Raw genomic sequence first — 16,973 nt, forward strand, 5'->3', positions numbered from 1 at the left:
TTCTTCAGTCATCAAATCAAGAGATGCAATTTTCTTGTCCTTTTTAAAATTTTTATATGGCTTTTCTTTATTGGAATGTTAAGGTCATTCAGCAAGTCAAAAAAGAATTCTTTTAACTCGCCTGATGGAATATCAGATCTCAAACCATTTATAAATAATCCATGATTGACACGCCTAGGCCTACCAATTTTGTTGTATTAAGATTTATTTGTTTACTTAAACACAAGCATCCATGGACATGGAATGATGCATTTACGAAAAGAAAAGATATACAAAAAATAACTCATTTTATATAAGAATAACAATAAAAATATTTATGAACTGAACCACTCAACCTCCATACTACCTGATCCCAACAGGTTTGGTCCAATGGGGATGAAAAAGGCTGATCAGGATATTAGAATATTAGATTTATAGTATCAAATCAGTTTCATATTTGTCGCCGATTGCTTTGTTGTCTGCAAGACATTCATCAGATTCATTCATAAGATTGATTATCGACATAGTCGGTCGGCGAAACTCATGACAAGACTAGTCGGCGACAAATATCTCCGACCAAGACCGATCGTGTGCCCGCACCATTAGCTTAGATAGTTGAGACGAGAGTTGGTTTTTATGGGATCGTTATCACAAAGTTCTGGAGAAAACAGAAAACATATAGATAGTAATGTAAATATGTTAAAATCATAATACTGAAGTCAAATTTAGCTTGTCGACTTTCAACGAAGGTAATGATGAAAACGGATACAGTAACAGAGAACGACATTAGTAAATCTTGGAGGATGGATACTGAAAGTTTGCTACCGATTGTCTTGGTCATTAGCACATTAGGAGACGATTTTATTTTGAGATCATATTTTGTCTTTATTAACTGCATGTGTTGGTATTTGGATGTTACCGTAGTGCAAAAAATTATTGTTGTCTGACTGCAGTTGAAACAGATCGTTGTTGTTTAATGAAGTCACAAAAACGTCTAATAAAAAGTCACTGCCAAGACATTCAAGTTGTCGCAGCGTTGGAAACTTTGATGTTACTGAAAAACAACCCACAAGTTTCACAGATTGGCGCCAAACAGCAGTTTACGCAGCTTCCGAGGAACTTCTGACAGCAACCCAAGTTGATCATAAACACTCTAAGACATGGTGTAATCTGCCAGACGTGTTGGAAAGTGATCATCGCGAACTCACATCCCCAACATAAGGCTAGTGGTAGACCACACAGAAACGTGAGGAACATGTAACAGCAGTTTTTGCCGCCGTTATAACACTTGTATGAATTCCGAAAGACGCAATCAGCACTGTGAGCTCCTTCAGGTTCACCAATCACGTCATCGAAACATATCTGGAAAGATAAAAAATAATGTATATCGATATATCATATTATGGCCTCTGCTAAAATGGTATGAAATTACGTCTTTCATTTTGTTGGATGAAGGTATATGACGTGAATGAAATGATAACGGTATATTAGGGGTCATTGCTATAGGACTAATAACACGATGCAGTGTGCAATGAAATGAAATTCCCCTATACTCTTTTAAAGAAATATCGAGCTTAACCACGTTCTTTTAATAGTAATATAGTTGTCTATAATGATGCTTTTTGGAATGATAGATCTTTTCAGCATCCCTTTTCAGAATGAAAATTCAAATCTGGTTTGTCTAAAGTTAAGAGAATCGATGGTTAATTATCGATGGATATAACTGTAGTTGGAATCTACATAGCACTTTTATGTTGAATTTGTAGTAAATTAGATTCTGAAGTCTGATTCTGAAAATAGCTTTATAAATGTAAAGCTGAAATTGAGCTCTCTCTCGGTCGTTGTTGACGACATATACATTACTCGAATTGCCAGTTGATAACTCCATGATATCCAGAATATTTCTCTAATATAAGTACTCACCTGAAGATGGTTGTTCAGATTATTTGGATCTCGATTGACCATATCTAAATCTGCCATTTTTCTGTTTATTCTGTCACCGAATACTAAATAAGAATGAAGTTATCTCGACCGTTGGATTATAGTTGATGAAACCGACTCTCCCCCGATTCAAATTTGTGCCAAATTTGCAGATCACTTTATAGAAGTCCGCAGAATTCTTAGACAGTGAAAGCCTACTAGTCAAAGGCGCCAAAACGCAGACGTGAGAAGCTGTGATGGTTCAGACGACTGGAGCAGCGCGCTCTGATGCTCAACAATATGAAGTCGGTGTGGCAGGAAGTTCACATGGAGACAATACTTTGTTGTGTAAACAACCATTGATATATGTTTCTTTCAGATGATTTTGTTTATCTATTTATTAGATGTTATTGATTCCAAGATGGCGACGAACAGACGACAATGTCTCAGATGTTTTAAATATTTCATAAGGCCTCCAATAAGAACCATGTAGGTTGTACATTATAGTAATATAACCTAGCACAGTGAAAATTTTCTGTAACGGGGGTGTGTTTTTGTTTTTTTTTTTTATGTTCATTCTTGTTTTCATCTACAAGTGTTTTCTGATATTATTTATGTAATGGCTTTTCTACCGACATGAAGATGGCCTGCCCCACTCAATTATTGAAAATTATAAATACAAAATACATAGAAGAATATCACAAACTCAAAGGGTTTCATACATAATAGTTTTACTTGTGGAATATATTTGGAATGTTGAGTGTTACAGTTCTGGTTTTGTTGGTGGAAACACCTTCTTCTTATAATGCTCAGTGGCTCAACTATAGATGAGTGGAGGACCGTGAACTAAAGTGGGTAGAGACCCATCCACTGTGAAATGTGCTTTCTTCACCTGAATTTTGAGACCCCTCTGTAAGTCAGTTTAATGCCTGTTAATGGAAGATTTAAAGAGTGTCATTCAGTAGTGTATTATATTGCCCTTAATATAGGGCCCGACATGAGTTGTGAACCACTTTATATTGTGTGTAAACCTTATAGATACTTTGGTATATTTTTTACAATTTCAATTTTGTTCTGAGGGTGGGGCCCGTGGACTTGGTTCAATCAGTCCTTATAGTAGTTGGGCCACTGATAAGGCTATGAATATCCAAAGAGTGGAATCGAATCACAACCGGAAGTATAGAAGTTACCATCTTAAGAAGTATTGCTCTTAGTTACGTGACACTATCAAGCCCTAATATTTATATTGTAATTTGATCAGAAGTAAGGGTTTGTGTATAGTCCATTATCAGTTTGTTGAGAATCAATCAAATCTCAAGTGTTCAATATTTACATCTATATCAATAACAATCATTCAGTTCGAATAATGTTCAATTAGTTTTTTATGTACATAGTTTCATAAACAGTTGAATAGATCAGCAAAAGTTGTTAAAACATACAGAGTTTAAAAACAAAAATGAAGATTTACTACCTCAGCACTGCTTCTGGTATTGGAATTGCACTGCCTGCAGCCAATTGGTATTGGTCCGAACAACTATTTGATCACCGACATAAAACAATGGTGCCAAAACAAAAAACTAGTTTCAAAGAGAAGTTTACAGAAAATAGACAAAATGCGATACAAATCCAGAGTGTTTTTGAATGAGATTTGTGATTAACAGTTCAGAACGAACATTGAACATTTTATGTATCTCGTAGACTCTTTCACTATCTGAGCCCCTTTCCCACATACCTGACTTACAAATTCATGTCACGCTTATATTGGAGTACATGTGTTCAGATCAACTCTTTAAATGGAGAAATTGTGTTTAAAGATAAAACTGTTGATAAGATTTAACTTCTTGTGATTATTCAAAAAGTGGTTTATATCACCAGACTTTGTGGTTATCACACATTGAAGCTCCAAAACTGTCATTATAGTCAGTAGTCAGTCACTGTCTAGTAGGTGTATACTATACTGTATGTATATTACATTATAATACGCTACATTTCAATATCATTTACATATATTCAAGACTAAAATCAACCCCTTAAAATGGCACATCTGTCCCTTTAATGTACACGCCCTATAATCACTGGTTTAATCCATGGCGTAGTTTAAAACATTATTACAAGGTTATAGGAATGTAAAGAAAGTATCTAGACTTTGTATGACATCACTCACGGGAGTGACAGGCAGCAGACATGAAAACCAGAACGACGCAAATAAAACCTTGAAGTGTTCCCCATCTACAACATTCAAAAGTCATGCCAGAAAAATTGTGTCCAGTCCCTGGTGATAAGTGAAGGTGGCTTTATAATCTGAATAGATCAAAGTCATATCTTACTATGAGCCATGACATACCTCTTTAAGCTTATCAAATGAATGCTCGGGACGTCTTTCTGACACAAAATATTCTTTGTGGAGAACTTTCTCGGACGTTCTATACGCTTGCGCCTAATCCGCTCCACAGAACTATAGCATTTTAAGTCTGAACCTCGACAACTTGTCCCCTATTGGTACTCCCAGTCTTGGGAAGCGCCCTGACAATTTAGGCGTTACTTCCATGGGGTGCGTAATTATTAGTATACATGGTGACCCAGGCTTTATATTTTCCTGCTAACAAGTCATGTGGAATTAAATTTATCGTTTGTTGAAATTAAAATCTTATCAGCAGAAGTGAAGCCAATGATTAGACAACTCTTTCCCTTTAAACCGTGTCAATTTAGTCTGATTTCTATCAGTCGATATCTGTATGACAACCGACTAAACATTTCTTAAAAACAAGATTTTATTGATATTCAAAAGATCTGCACAAAGAAAATACCTAACCGAGTAATGTAAACTTTTTCTTGATTTGTAAAGGAATCATATTCGTCTTTTCGATCGAAAGTGTGTTCGGTGACCTTGAATAAGTCATCTGTACTGATATAATTCCAGTCGACCTAGTTGTAAATGGGTAATTCTGAAAAGATCAATGCCAAGAGGTCTGGTCAAGGACCAGCGGGTAGAAAGGATCTTTAACTGTGAACCTAAGTTGTTATCCTTGAAAAATATAGTCGTTTCTTTTCTTCTCTTAAGCTAATTGCTTCCTCAATCCATAGGCTAGAGCTCAATTTGAGCTAATCGCATCAATTATCCGAAAGAAATTCCCATGCCTGGAGCTTCTGTAAATAAAATGGTCTTGGGGTTTTCATATTCCAATGGCTACCAAGCAACCAATTACCAGGATCAGAACGAGTTTGGAAGAATGAAGGAGATAGAGTAACTCACGCCACGACACCACCCCGGGCCGAGTTTCACCGCCATGTCATGTCTTTGAGACCCCCTTGATAACTTGATTGTGAACCCTACACGCCCCACCCCCTCAAACTAGATGCATAGAAACGCAACTGTCTGTTCACCAGTCTTGGTATGTAAAGATGGTTCACTTTCTGTATACCACTTTCTATTGTTAAATCGAACAACGGGTGGTAAAAAAGTCTATTAGAAGACCCCATTAAATCGTGGAAGCTAAATGGGGAGAGTTCAATTCGACTAATTTGAGAGAATCTAGGTTATAGCCCCTGACTTGGCCAAAATACGAATAATCAGCTACAACTTCCTTTATATTGCCATAGAACCGCTTATAAATCTGAAGACAACTTGGCGTACTTTATACATTTTATAATCTACTTTCAGTTTGTATTCAAGAGACCGGAAGTTTAAATGCGAGTAACGTCCCTTGATGTAATCTTCATTCATTGGTTGATTTTTCAAACTTAGCGCCAATGATGAAAAAAGAAAGATGTCGACAAAATAAACTTGATCATCTTTACAGAAAATAAAGGTCTCCCAAAATCAAATCAGATGTCATTTTAGTACGATAACAAAAGAGTAAGTATGCAATGACTATCGGATGTATTTTAGCCACGCTTTTGGGAGCATGATTCGAAAAAAGACACAAATTTTCTGTTTGTGAACTGTGGTTGTGGAGCGGAGTCGATATTGTTATTTATATTTTTAAAAATAAAGAAAGAAAAAAATACCTGGCTAAAGATATAGATATCTCGGGCCTATCTAACATGCATACTGGACCATTAGTTCACAAGTAGATCTACTTGATATATTATCCATATTTCATTTGAATTTTGAACTAAACAAAGCCCAGAAGTTTCAAAAGCAGAAGTCAGTCCTTTGAATCAACCAGCTACTGAAATAAAGTGAATGTTTGGAAAATAAGGAGTGATTACAAATAAATTGAATTCAATGATGATATATGCTCATCTTAAAGGGTACTTGTCCAATTTAAAACTTCTGATTTGCCTAGTTATTAGTGTTTATAGCATAGCCTCCCTACATTAATAACTTACACAAGTTACAAACGTGATACATGTACTGTAGTAGTATTACCTTACTATCTATTTGTAGTGTTATCATGTTACTTATGGTAGTTTGATAGCGCTTTGTAGACCCAGCCAGTCAAATATGCATTGAATGTGATTGGCTGTGAGGTCACAAACTTTCACGCCTTTATTTTTATCCACTTTGGTTTTTGTTTTCAAGATAAAAATGGGAGAACCAAGCCATAGAAGAATGTTTTCAGAGATCATGGCTACAGGTCTTGAGAAACCCATGGATGAAACTGAATCAGATTTTTTTGCCGATACCAGGAAGAATCTGGCCTCTGTCTTCAAGAAATCTTCGTCCAATGTAGAAGCTGGGGAAGAGCATATGAAATGTTACCTCAGAATTCGCCCTTTTTCTGACGCAGAAACAGAAAGGGGAGAGAATCAGGTGAGTTCTGGTGTTAAATAACCTTTGTTTATCTTGTAGTAGTTTTGAAGCTTGACAAATTTTTCTATCTAAAAATTCATCAAAGAAAATTGTAAACAATGCCAGTCCCAATTGTTAAAGGTTCATCTCATTCTGCCTCTACGGCATGTTTCGCTTATAAGCAACATCAGGACAGCTATTTTTATTGCAACACTCTCTTTCCCCACTAGGACAGATTGTTAATTATGAAAAAAGGGACAAAATTTTACTTGCAAAAATAACATTTGTCTCTTTTTTGGATTTAACATGAAAATATTTTCATTGCAGGAATGTATTGATATCATGGATGATAATACAATTTTAACAAAGGCACCAAAAGATTCTCACACCTTCAAACATTACGCCCATGGTTTAGGCAAGACATCACATAAATTTACATTCTCTCGTATTTTTGACGAAGATACGACACAGAAGGAGTTTTTCGATGATACCATGTTGAGTTTGGTTCGTGATTTTATTGATGGTCAGAATTGTCTGGTGTTTACGTATGGTGTGACTAGCTCTGGTAAAACATACACTATACAAGGTGAGTTGATTTCATACCTGCTGAATTGAGACTCTTTCCTCAAAATCTAGTTGACCAAGCTGTCAATTCGGGAAAAATCAATTCCATTGGTTTGGTCAGTGATCAGCTGGTAGACAGGATTCTTGTGAATAATGGCTGTTTTATTTGTTATTTTTAATCTTTGATGAATATCAAAACTTTGCTGGCTTAATGTATAGCCTCTGAATGTAGTTATTAATGCAATTCATTGAGTTGTCTTAGGCTTGCAGGCCCTGGATGTATGGATTGGTCTGTAATTTGGTCTGTTAATATAAAGCATATATGTTTTTTATTAGGGGATTTTTACACTAATGTATAAGCTTAGGTATGATAACAGATTCAAAATGCTACAGTTAGTCTGAAAAACCTGGATCAAATTATGTTTAAGAAATGATATCTCAATGATGACAATCACTGCGCAAAATTTAAGTGTGAAGCCGTGATATATAGCCAGTGTATTGCCCTGTCTAGTATATCATATAGGCTTTACACAGTGTTAACACTCAGTAACTGAGAGATATCATATTTTACTATAGAACTAGTGCTCAAATGTTCTTGATAGACTAAGCATGGAATTTTTTGGATAAAGCTGCAAAGGTTTTTTTGGATAAAGCCGCAAAGGTTTTTTTGGATAAAGCTGCAAAGGTTTTTTTGGATAAAGCTGCAAAGGTTTTTTTGGATAAAGCTGCAAAGGTTTTTTTGGATAAAGCCGCAAAGGTTTTTTTGGATAAAGCCGCAAAGGTTTTTTTGGATAAAGCCGCAAAGGTTTTTTTGGATAAAGCCGCAAAGGTTTTTTTGGATAAAGCTGCAAAGGTTTTCTGGTTAATGTAGGTCTATTCTATATTTTGGACACTCATAACAATTAAACTTTTATTTGGCTTGAATGTTATTTACAATGGTTGTATGATAACTTTCTGGAATAACAGTTAAGATATTCTGCAAACTCTCAGAATTGTCTTGCCTAGAGGAGGGGAGGATTCAAACCCGTGGTGCCTATTCACATACAACTTTCCAACTTGTTATATTCTAGGTAAGCAGTCAGATGCTGGTATCCTACCCAGAGCTTTAGATGTCTTATTTAACAGTATCAACAATAAACAGTTATATGGTATCACGTTAAAACCCAAGATGTTTATGGATGTGTCCAAGTTAAACACAGAAGAAGCTGAAATGGAGAAGAAAATTAAAGAGAGAATCATGAAGATGAGCCTTGAAGATGTAAGGGTCTTTTTATTTCTAATGATTATGCCAGTAAAATAAGAAAAAATATAAGAATTTTCATTTTCATTCTCATATCAGAAATTCAGCTGCAAAACGTCCATTGATATTACAATGATTCTTGACCTATTCTTTGTAGTAGTGCAGTGACAGTGTCAAAGGAATATTGCTTGCGTTCTTGCTTGCTTCACTTGGAATTTATTTAGAATAGTATGTTTAAGTTATTGACAAGCTCCTCTATAAATTTGACTGGTGAAACAACCTCTGGGATTAATAACACTGTCATACAAGTCGGGTCACGTATTCTCGAAACAATCTTAGCGCTAGGATGTCCTAGAATCCGTGATGAGGATAAGAACCTAGGACATCCTAGCGCATGAAGTTTGAAAAAGTTTTTCTGTTAGTGTACCCATACCTTATGTATACCTGCTGTTTTCCAGGACAGTAATGTAATGATGTTACTAGGAGAAGATGCCTCTGATATATCTCAGGGTAATACAACAACGTGTAGCGAGAGTTCTAATATGTCTACAGTTGATAGAGAATCTAAAGGTATGCTTTGAATCTCATATATGACTTGCTTTGATTGGATGAAAATATAATACCAGGACTTTGGCATGTTAGATTATAATGGAGAAGGAAAATAGGGGGGAAAAAAAAACCCCAAATTTTAATCTTATATTAGATTCAGATTGATTCAAAACATGAGGATGAGACTATTGTTTTATCTATTTCAGAATCTCTCGTAGATGTTTTTGATATAGAAAACAGAATCCGTGAAGAAACTAAGATAAGTGTAGAAGACCAGGGCCAGATACGATTCTCTATCTGGTGTAGTTTTGCCGAGATTTATAATGAACAGATCTTTGATCTACTAGAACCTATGCCTAAAAAGAAGAACGCTAAACGTCCAGTCTTAAGACTTAGTGATGATAAAAATGGAAGTCCTTATATCAAAGGTGAGATGAAATCCAATCTATCCACACGTAATCTTGTAGCTTTATCAACAAGATTTGACAAAGCCTTGTCTATCAGCATAAATCTTATATTTATGGGGTGTTTCTGGTTAAAGAAATAGAGAGATTGTATGTTGAACCCACATCCACAATTTGTCTGATGAAAGTTACTAAATACATGCCTTGGCTCTGATCTCTGGATAAAAACTCAGTTCAAGAATATATTTTTAGCATGATGGAAACAAGGTATATCACTTCTGTAGCAATTATCAAATCGATAGGAGTTCCCTTAATGCTAATACATACAAATAAATAAGGAAACCAATCTTTAACTAAAGAAAATTCATGTTAGTGTATACAGTAATGATATGTTTTAATAAAATTTTCAGGCCTAAAAGAAGTCAATGTAACTACAGCAGATGAAGCGTATAAAATATTAAACATCGGTCAGAGAAATCTCAGTACAGCTTGTACCAAACTTAATCATAGCTCCTCTAGAAGGTTGGTGGATTGTAATATTTATATGTTTCATATTACGACTCATATTATTCAGTATTTCCATAATTACAGGAACCACAGCATTTGACAGAAAGCTGGAATGGTATAAATAGTGCCTAGATACATATAAGATTACATCATTACATCTGATGATGACACGTGTATATTGTGTTGAAACGTTATGTGCCCAACCTTATTAAAGAAGTGTGTTATATTCCATAATATTGTCTTGTGTTTTGTTATATGCCTAGATACATATTCAAACACTACAAAACCACTTAACAATCCCATGAACATCTCAAAGCTTAAGGTTCTGTTTAGACATCCATGCCTTGACCCTGTTGACTGATTGTTGGCTATCTAAAAATCTTAAAACCTGAACCAACATCTGTTATATATTCCAGTCACTGTATATTTAACATCAAGATAATCCGAGTTTTAGACAATGGTAATCCTAAAATGGCCAGAGTTAGTATGTAAGTACACACCTTCAATTCTTTATACTAAAATCTTTGTAGCAGCCCTGCATCCAGTTCCCAGCCTGGAGTGTTTTCACCCCCTGGGGGTGTGGGACTAGGGTGTCAGGGGTGTGGCCAATTGGTGTAGGAGAAGAATTTATTTTGAATTGAGAGAGCACCTCACATCATCGCATGCCGAAAATGTGGATGAAACAAATTTTGGTGTGTGAAAGGTCCAGGGGGGTGTGAAGTCTGAAATAGGTTAACTCGACATCACTGATCTTTTTTTCCCCTGGTATTGTGTACTGAATAAGCCACTATGTTTCAACGTTTCAGACCTTGGTCTGACCCACGGCCTGATCAATATTTATTGAAACTTTTGGGAAACTGAAAGCTGGATGTCATCTTTATTTAAATCTTTCAGTATGTTGAGATTACACTCACTAACCTTGCTGTCCACAGTATTATTGTCATACCTTTGAATGCTTACACATCATCATGGACACAGAGTTGTTGCCCTTGACAAAATTTCTAGAATGTTATATTGAATGATCCCTCTGTTTGTAGGTTATCTCTGTGTGATTTGGCCGGTTCAGAAAGATCAAGTAAAACATTAAGTCAGGGAGACAGACTGAAGGAAGCTGGTAATATCAATACATCATTAATGACTCTAGGTCGGTGTATAGAAATGTTACGTTTTAACCAAAACCACAAGTAAGTATTCAATTTATAACTTAGTGTTCATTTGTGTGATGTTCTTAATGGGTACAATTAAAACGTTTTTCGTCAGTTGAACCCAGTTGAAAATGGGTTCAGATAATCCGAGAAAGATCAATGCCAAGGACAGGCTGGAGGAATGGGTCCAGGAGCACCTGAAAAATTTCCTTGTAAAAGTTTGTTTTCTTCTGACTTTGATATGTAGGATGTATCTTTTCTAAACAATGTACAAAGGAACTTCCTCATCCAATGATGATATTGAGCCCTCAACCCAGAAGTCCTCGAGATTTCCTCTGATATATAATTAGATTGCACTTCTTGTGTTTCAGAGAGAACAATAGAATAATTCCGTTCCGAGACAGTAAACTAACCAGACTGTTTCAGAATTTTTTCTGTGGTCGAGGTAAAGCTGCTATGATAGTTAATGTTAATCAATGTGCTAGTATGTTTGATGAAACATTACACGTATTTAAATTCTCAGCCATAGCTAAACAGGTACGTTCATATTTCAAAAACTTTTCATTTACAAGTGTGAGTTTTAATTGCTGGGGCTTACATTATATGAACAATTATAAGTACCCCTAGATTTATTACACCTTACTTCCCTGTTAATGATAGGGAGCAGCAGGGGCTCAGCAAATATGGAAAAGCAAACCCTGGGTGCTACATATAGACTGTGCACCTTAAAGATCCCTTGACATTTGGAAATTGAAAAGAGTGTTCCAAGTGCTGCTTTTTCGACAAAACTTCCCTCAGTGCACTTTCCTGGCATTGCCTGTCCTCATTAGCCCAATTATATGTAGATGCTATTGAGTAGGATGTTTAACTCCATTTAACAGATGATTTCTAATCAATTTGATCAGCATCAAGTGTTACGTCAATGATTCTATCTCTTTCTATCTGTAGGTAGTGGTACATCAAAAACCTGATATCTCTAAACCTAAAACTATAGCTAATAAATCATTACGAAGTAGAGAACCATCTATAATGTGGGATACTCCTGGTAAGTTTCACAGACTTCAATTGAAGAACCGTCTTCATTACTAGTAGCCCACATGGTGCCTTAAAACTCCATTCATTTCAGTTGCAGAAATTTGTAGAAGTGCAGGTATCTGATTATGGCCTGTTATTTTTCTTTTTCTGAAATTCCGAATTTTTGTATAAGGTTGCCATGCTTTACACACCAAAAAAATTAACCATGATTTATAAGTTGATCCAATGATGATGAAATCCTTGCTCTCATATTATCCTGTATCACCTGATAGAATTAGTAGTTCTGATAAGGGTTCAGGGTAGGTGAAGAAATATGGTGGCCCTCTCTATTTATCATGTGGATAGATGGAGAGCTGAGGGTCAACTTGTAAATATTTTATAAAGTTAGTTTCACTTACAAAGTTCACTAGGCCTAGGTTTAATGTTCCATCTGACTGACTAGATGCTTTTCCATGCCAACCCCTCCCAGATGCATAAATGACAAGGCAAAACCAGTTTAAAATCAAAAGGTATCATCTCAACAGGATTGAACCCTGGTACATCAGAAACCAGATATCTCAAAAACTAAAACAATATCTTATAAATCATTTCTATTTTTCAACCCTGTTTCCTCGTCACTGATGCTCTAAAACATGGAAAAAGTGTCAAGTCGTTCTGATGGGACAATAAGCCAAGGCCCTGTGTACTACAGGCTCGACAGTTGGAAATCGAAAAAGAGGGTAATCCCTGCATGGCGTTGCCCGTCTTCATTAGCCAACAAGGTACAGGAAAGTAAGACGTAATACTCCATTCATTTCATTTTCCCAGTTATACTATTGTTTATTATCTGTAGGTGCTATGATGAAATATAACAGTCACTTTGTTGAAACTACAGAAGAAGAAGATACAGAAGAGGAGAATTTAGATGTCAGCATGTCAGAATTACAGGTTGGTACAGGACATATTATCACAGGATTTCTGAGATTGAGTTGTAGGGTAGTTACAGTCAGTTCATCTATCCTGTTCTACTCATAGAATGCCAAGACTAAGTATTAAGGCATCAACAAGTTGGAGATAGGTCAGAATAAGTACATATATCAAGTGGTATATATCATTACAGAACATCTCAGTTCATTTCATGCCCTGCTGTTTGCAATGAGGGAAATTTTTACTAGGAAAGCAGCATTAGCCCACTATTTAGCAATTTCTAACTGTTAAGGTTCTTTAACATGCACATTATATCTCTGTCTGTTGTCCCATTCTAACCACCCCGATATTGATTCTTTTATCATGTCTACAACTTGATTTTGAAGGAAGGAACAGAAACAAAAAATTGTTCTTCTTTTGTAGGAGGCATTAAATATAATAGAACATCTACAGAATCAGCTGTCAGAGGAGAGAAAGGAGAGAGCTATGATGGAGGCTAGAATCAGAGAGGAAGTTTGTAAAGAAATGATGCAACAGATAGTTTCTATAGAGGAGAATTACAAGTAAGATTATTTAAGTGCTTCTGAGGTCATTTGGTCATACAAAAAATGGCTGAAATATTGTTCAAATTAAAACAAGTTGATCCAATGATGATGAAATCCTTGCTCTCATATTATCCTGTATCACCTGATAGAATTAGTAGTTCTGATAAGGGTTCAGGGTAGGTGAAGAAAAATGGTGGCCCTCTCTATTTATCATGTGGATAGATGGAGAGCTGAGGGTCAACTTGTAAATATTTTATGAAGTTAGTTAAACTTACAAAGCAAACTAGGCCTAGGTTTTTTCTTGTCAATGCCTCCAAGATGCATAACTGACAAGGCAAAACCAGTTTAAAATCAGAAAGGTATCATCTCAACAGGATTGAACCCTGGACCTTCAAGTTAAAGGGCAAGTACCTATCTCACTGAACCAGTGCAGCTCCCTGAAATAACAATGTGATAAATCGCAAATTCTCAACTAACTCCCACTGTCTAATTTCTATTAACTCAAGTGACATGGTCTAATTTCTATTAACTCAAGTGACATGGTCTAATTTCTATTAACTCAAGTGACATGGTCTAATTTCTATTAACTCAAGTGACATGGTCTAATTTCTATTAACTCAGTGACATGTTACGAGAAAATAAAATTCAACAAGAGGAAATCGTGGAAGAAAGAGTCAAGATGTTGATGGAGTCGATACATCGTCCACGGAAACGAGCAAGGGGAGATAAGAATGATGAGAATACTGATGAATGGGTTCCTGCTATTAGACTGAAAGCCGAGGAATTTAAAGTCAAGGTATGAATGGGAATTTCTTTTATAATAGTGTCCTTGGGGGTTGGGGTGATCCAAAAAAAGGGATTCACTATGTCGAAAAACACAGTAGACATTAGACCATGTTTTATTATTCATGTCGTTCGACGCATTCCCATTTCCTGTCAAATGACAGCAAGGGCAAGCAACTCTGTTTGACTCTTGCTGAGAAGGTCTACACCAGACCAAAAAAAAGGAGGGCTTCTCAAGCTGCAGACACTTATTCCAGATTATGAAATGGTCATCAGAAATGCTGAGTTGATGAAAAATTGAAAGCACAATGTGAATTGATATTTAATCAGATCTACTAACTAAAACTACGTTCTGCACTTGTTTATTAAACCCTGCTTAATATTTTCAGGATTTGAACGAGAAATGTGAGAGAATGAGTAAAGAGATAACAGAATTAAATGCTGAAGTTTTTAGATTGACGAAAACTAACGAATCTATGACTAAACTACAAACATCTTTAGAGTTTAAACTGGCTGACTCAAAATCAAACATGACACAACTTACTCAACAGAAGGTAGGTAGTGGAGGTTTTTTTCACAATTTGATCATTTCAGAATTAGACCACCATTCGAATGTCATCCTAAAGGAACAGTTTGGACTAGTGTCACCTTGGCATTGATTGGACAAAATCATCAATCCCTTGATCCGTTAGACTAAGTCTCAGTGCAAGTCGGCATGCAGAATTGAGGCCATATCTGTTATTTGTGTAGCAATAAGTGAACACAACTAGAGGTCAAGTTTAGACCATTTCACTGTCAATCTCTGTATGAGTGACTGGGATGTATGACAGGAGTTATACATGACTGATGGTCACATGATTTGTTCATACTTCTCACATCGTATCACTGACATCAATAATTCTATTCCTTATTTTTTAATTCTGTTAATTTACAGGACAAGGGTGAACGTAAACTTCATGAATTAGAAAAAACAAACCAGAATTTAACCAAAAATATCGAAGAATTACGTCAACAAGTTCAACATGTAAGTTCTTTAAAATAATGGTGGGAAGAATGTTTGTAGAGCTCAGGACCCCATTTCTCAAAATATTGTAGATTACGTGCTAGCATAAACGTTGTAAATTAATGATTTGATAACACCAAAAATAACGTTTTTCCTCACTTAACGTTCAAGTTTAGTTGCACGACTCTTTGAGAAACGGGGTCCAGGGTTTTTAGAAAACCACAATATCTAACGTCATTGTTCAATTTATTCATCCCAATATTTGTAGATCACGATAATCAACTTTGAGAAATAATGATTTGCTAATTACCTTTACTTGATGAGGTATTGTAAGTAACTATTCAGTGGGATTATTGGTACATTAGAAAATAGAAGTCAATGCACAAGAATGGCTATTGGCAAAGATTAGCTTCTTCTAATACAATAGAGAATAGAAGTCAATACACAAGAATAGCTATGGGGATGATTGACTCTTCTTCTAATAACAATCCTGCATTATACACATATCTCATCTATTTCCACCTTAATGATAATCAACCCTACAGAATACAATCAGATAATTTTCCTTTAAATGAATGAATTATTAAAATCTATTTATTCACCTAGACACTAGCAGCGAGTGGCTATACTAAAGAAGAAATAGCTAATAGTGAATTATTAGATGTTTTAAGTCAACAATTACAACAAGCTAAGGATACTGTACATGACCAGGTAGGTTCTCCCTACAATATACAAATGTATATCCTTAATAAGATAAAAGTTTAGGAATATCCCATAATCTGATACCATATTCAGATATTACATTGCAGATAGAGGCCAGACTAAGAATTGAATACTCAAGGAGAAACCTGTTCAGAATGACTTAAGTTTTGTTCCATATCTATTTGGTTTATGCTGTGGAAGTGGGGGCTCTTTGTAAACATTGTAAAGTTATTTTTCATGTGCTGTTATAGGAAACAACAATAGAAGAGTTAGGTGAAACATTACAGGAGAAGAATGAAGAAATTAGTAAATTAATGGAGGCTATCGAGGAAGATGAGAAAAAACTAGAAAAACAGGTCAGTTATCTCCCTTGGAAATCAGACAGTATAGTTTAGGACTAGGTGATATTTACCTGTATATACCAAATGGACACCAGTATTGTTAAAATTGTCAGTATATTACCTGAATATTTCACCATTTTCTAAGCTGGACTAAGCTTTTAGTCTGTAATATTCATGTTAAAATGCCTATCACTTTTTATTGCCAAAGTTAGTGTACGCTATCTATGGATATCTTTTGACAGTACCAGGTTCAAGTGGGAGGAGCTCTGATTGGCTGTTTTCACTAGTGTATGATCCAAGGAAATCTCTGCTTGAACAGACTCGTGTGATACAAGAAAAATTTCTTTGTACTTAATGATCACAAGGTATTAGGTGGAGGCCATTACACCTTGAGATTGTCAAGGATAAAGAATTGTGATGGAGAAAGAAAAATAATTCTTTAACTTTTCAGGCTGAAGTGATCAGTGAGATGCACAATATGTTAGAAGAGAGTAAATCAGCTGTAGAGAGTTCACAAACCCGAATACAAGATAAAGACCAGAGAATACTGGGATTGGAAGCAACTTGTTCAGAAAAACAAGGTATACATGTTGTATCTTCAACTACAGATCATAT

General features: G+C 35.6%; 2 protein-coding genes across 2 annotated transcripts; one reads left to right on the plus strand and one right to left on the minus strand.

The window, feature by feature from the left end:
• Positions 1–274: 274 nt before the first annotated feature.
• On the minus strand, positions 275–2,155 carry LOTGIDRAFT_223355 (hypothetical protein). Its single transcript, XM_009068728.1, has 2 exons — positions 1,903–2,155; positions 275–1,341 (listed from the first exon to the last, which is right to left on the minus strand). The coding sequence occupies exons 1-2, from the start codon at positions 1,957–1,959 to the stop codon at positions 1,000–1,002; spliced, it is 399 nt and encodes a 132-aa protein (XP_009066976.1). The 5' UTR covers positions 1,960–2,155; the 3' UTR covers positions 275–999.
• Positions 2,156–6,493: 4,338 nt separating this feature from the next.
• Positions 6,494–11,670, plus strand: LOTGIDRAFT_134756 (hypothetical protein; the record flags this gene model as incomplete). The annotated part of the gene is made up of 8 exons (XM_009068729.1): positions 6,494–6,655; positions 6,962–7,220; positions 8,269–8,462; positions 9,166–9,415; positions 9,802–9,913; positions 10,315–10,345; positions 10,904–11,082; positions 11,415–11,670. 8 exons carry the CDS (start codon positions 6,494–6,496, stop codon positions 11,668–11,670), a joined length of 1,443 nt encoding a protein of 480 aa, XP_009066977.1.
• Positions 11,671–16,973: the final 5,303 nt, after the last annotated feature.

Source organism: Lottia gigantea (genome assembly GCF_000327385.1).
Source record: "Lottia gigantea unplaced genomic scaffold LOTGIsca_93, whole genome shotgun sequence".
Classification (NCBI taxonomy): Eukaryota; Metazoa; Mollusca; class Gastropoda; family Lottiidae; genus Lottia; species Lottia gigantea.

Coding starts and splice junctions, on each gene's coding strand:
- LOTGIDRAFT_223355 (XM_009068728.1), bottom strand. CDS start 1,959: ATGGCAGATTTAGATATGGTCAATCGAGATCCAAATAATCTGAACAAC. Junction 1,342..1,902: donor ATCTGAACAACCATCTTCAG/GTGAGTACTTAT, acceptor TTATCTTTCCAG/ATATGTTTCGATGACGTGAT.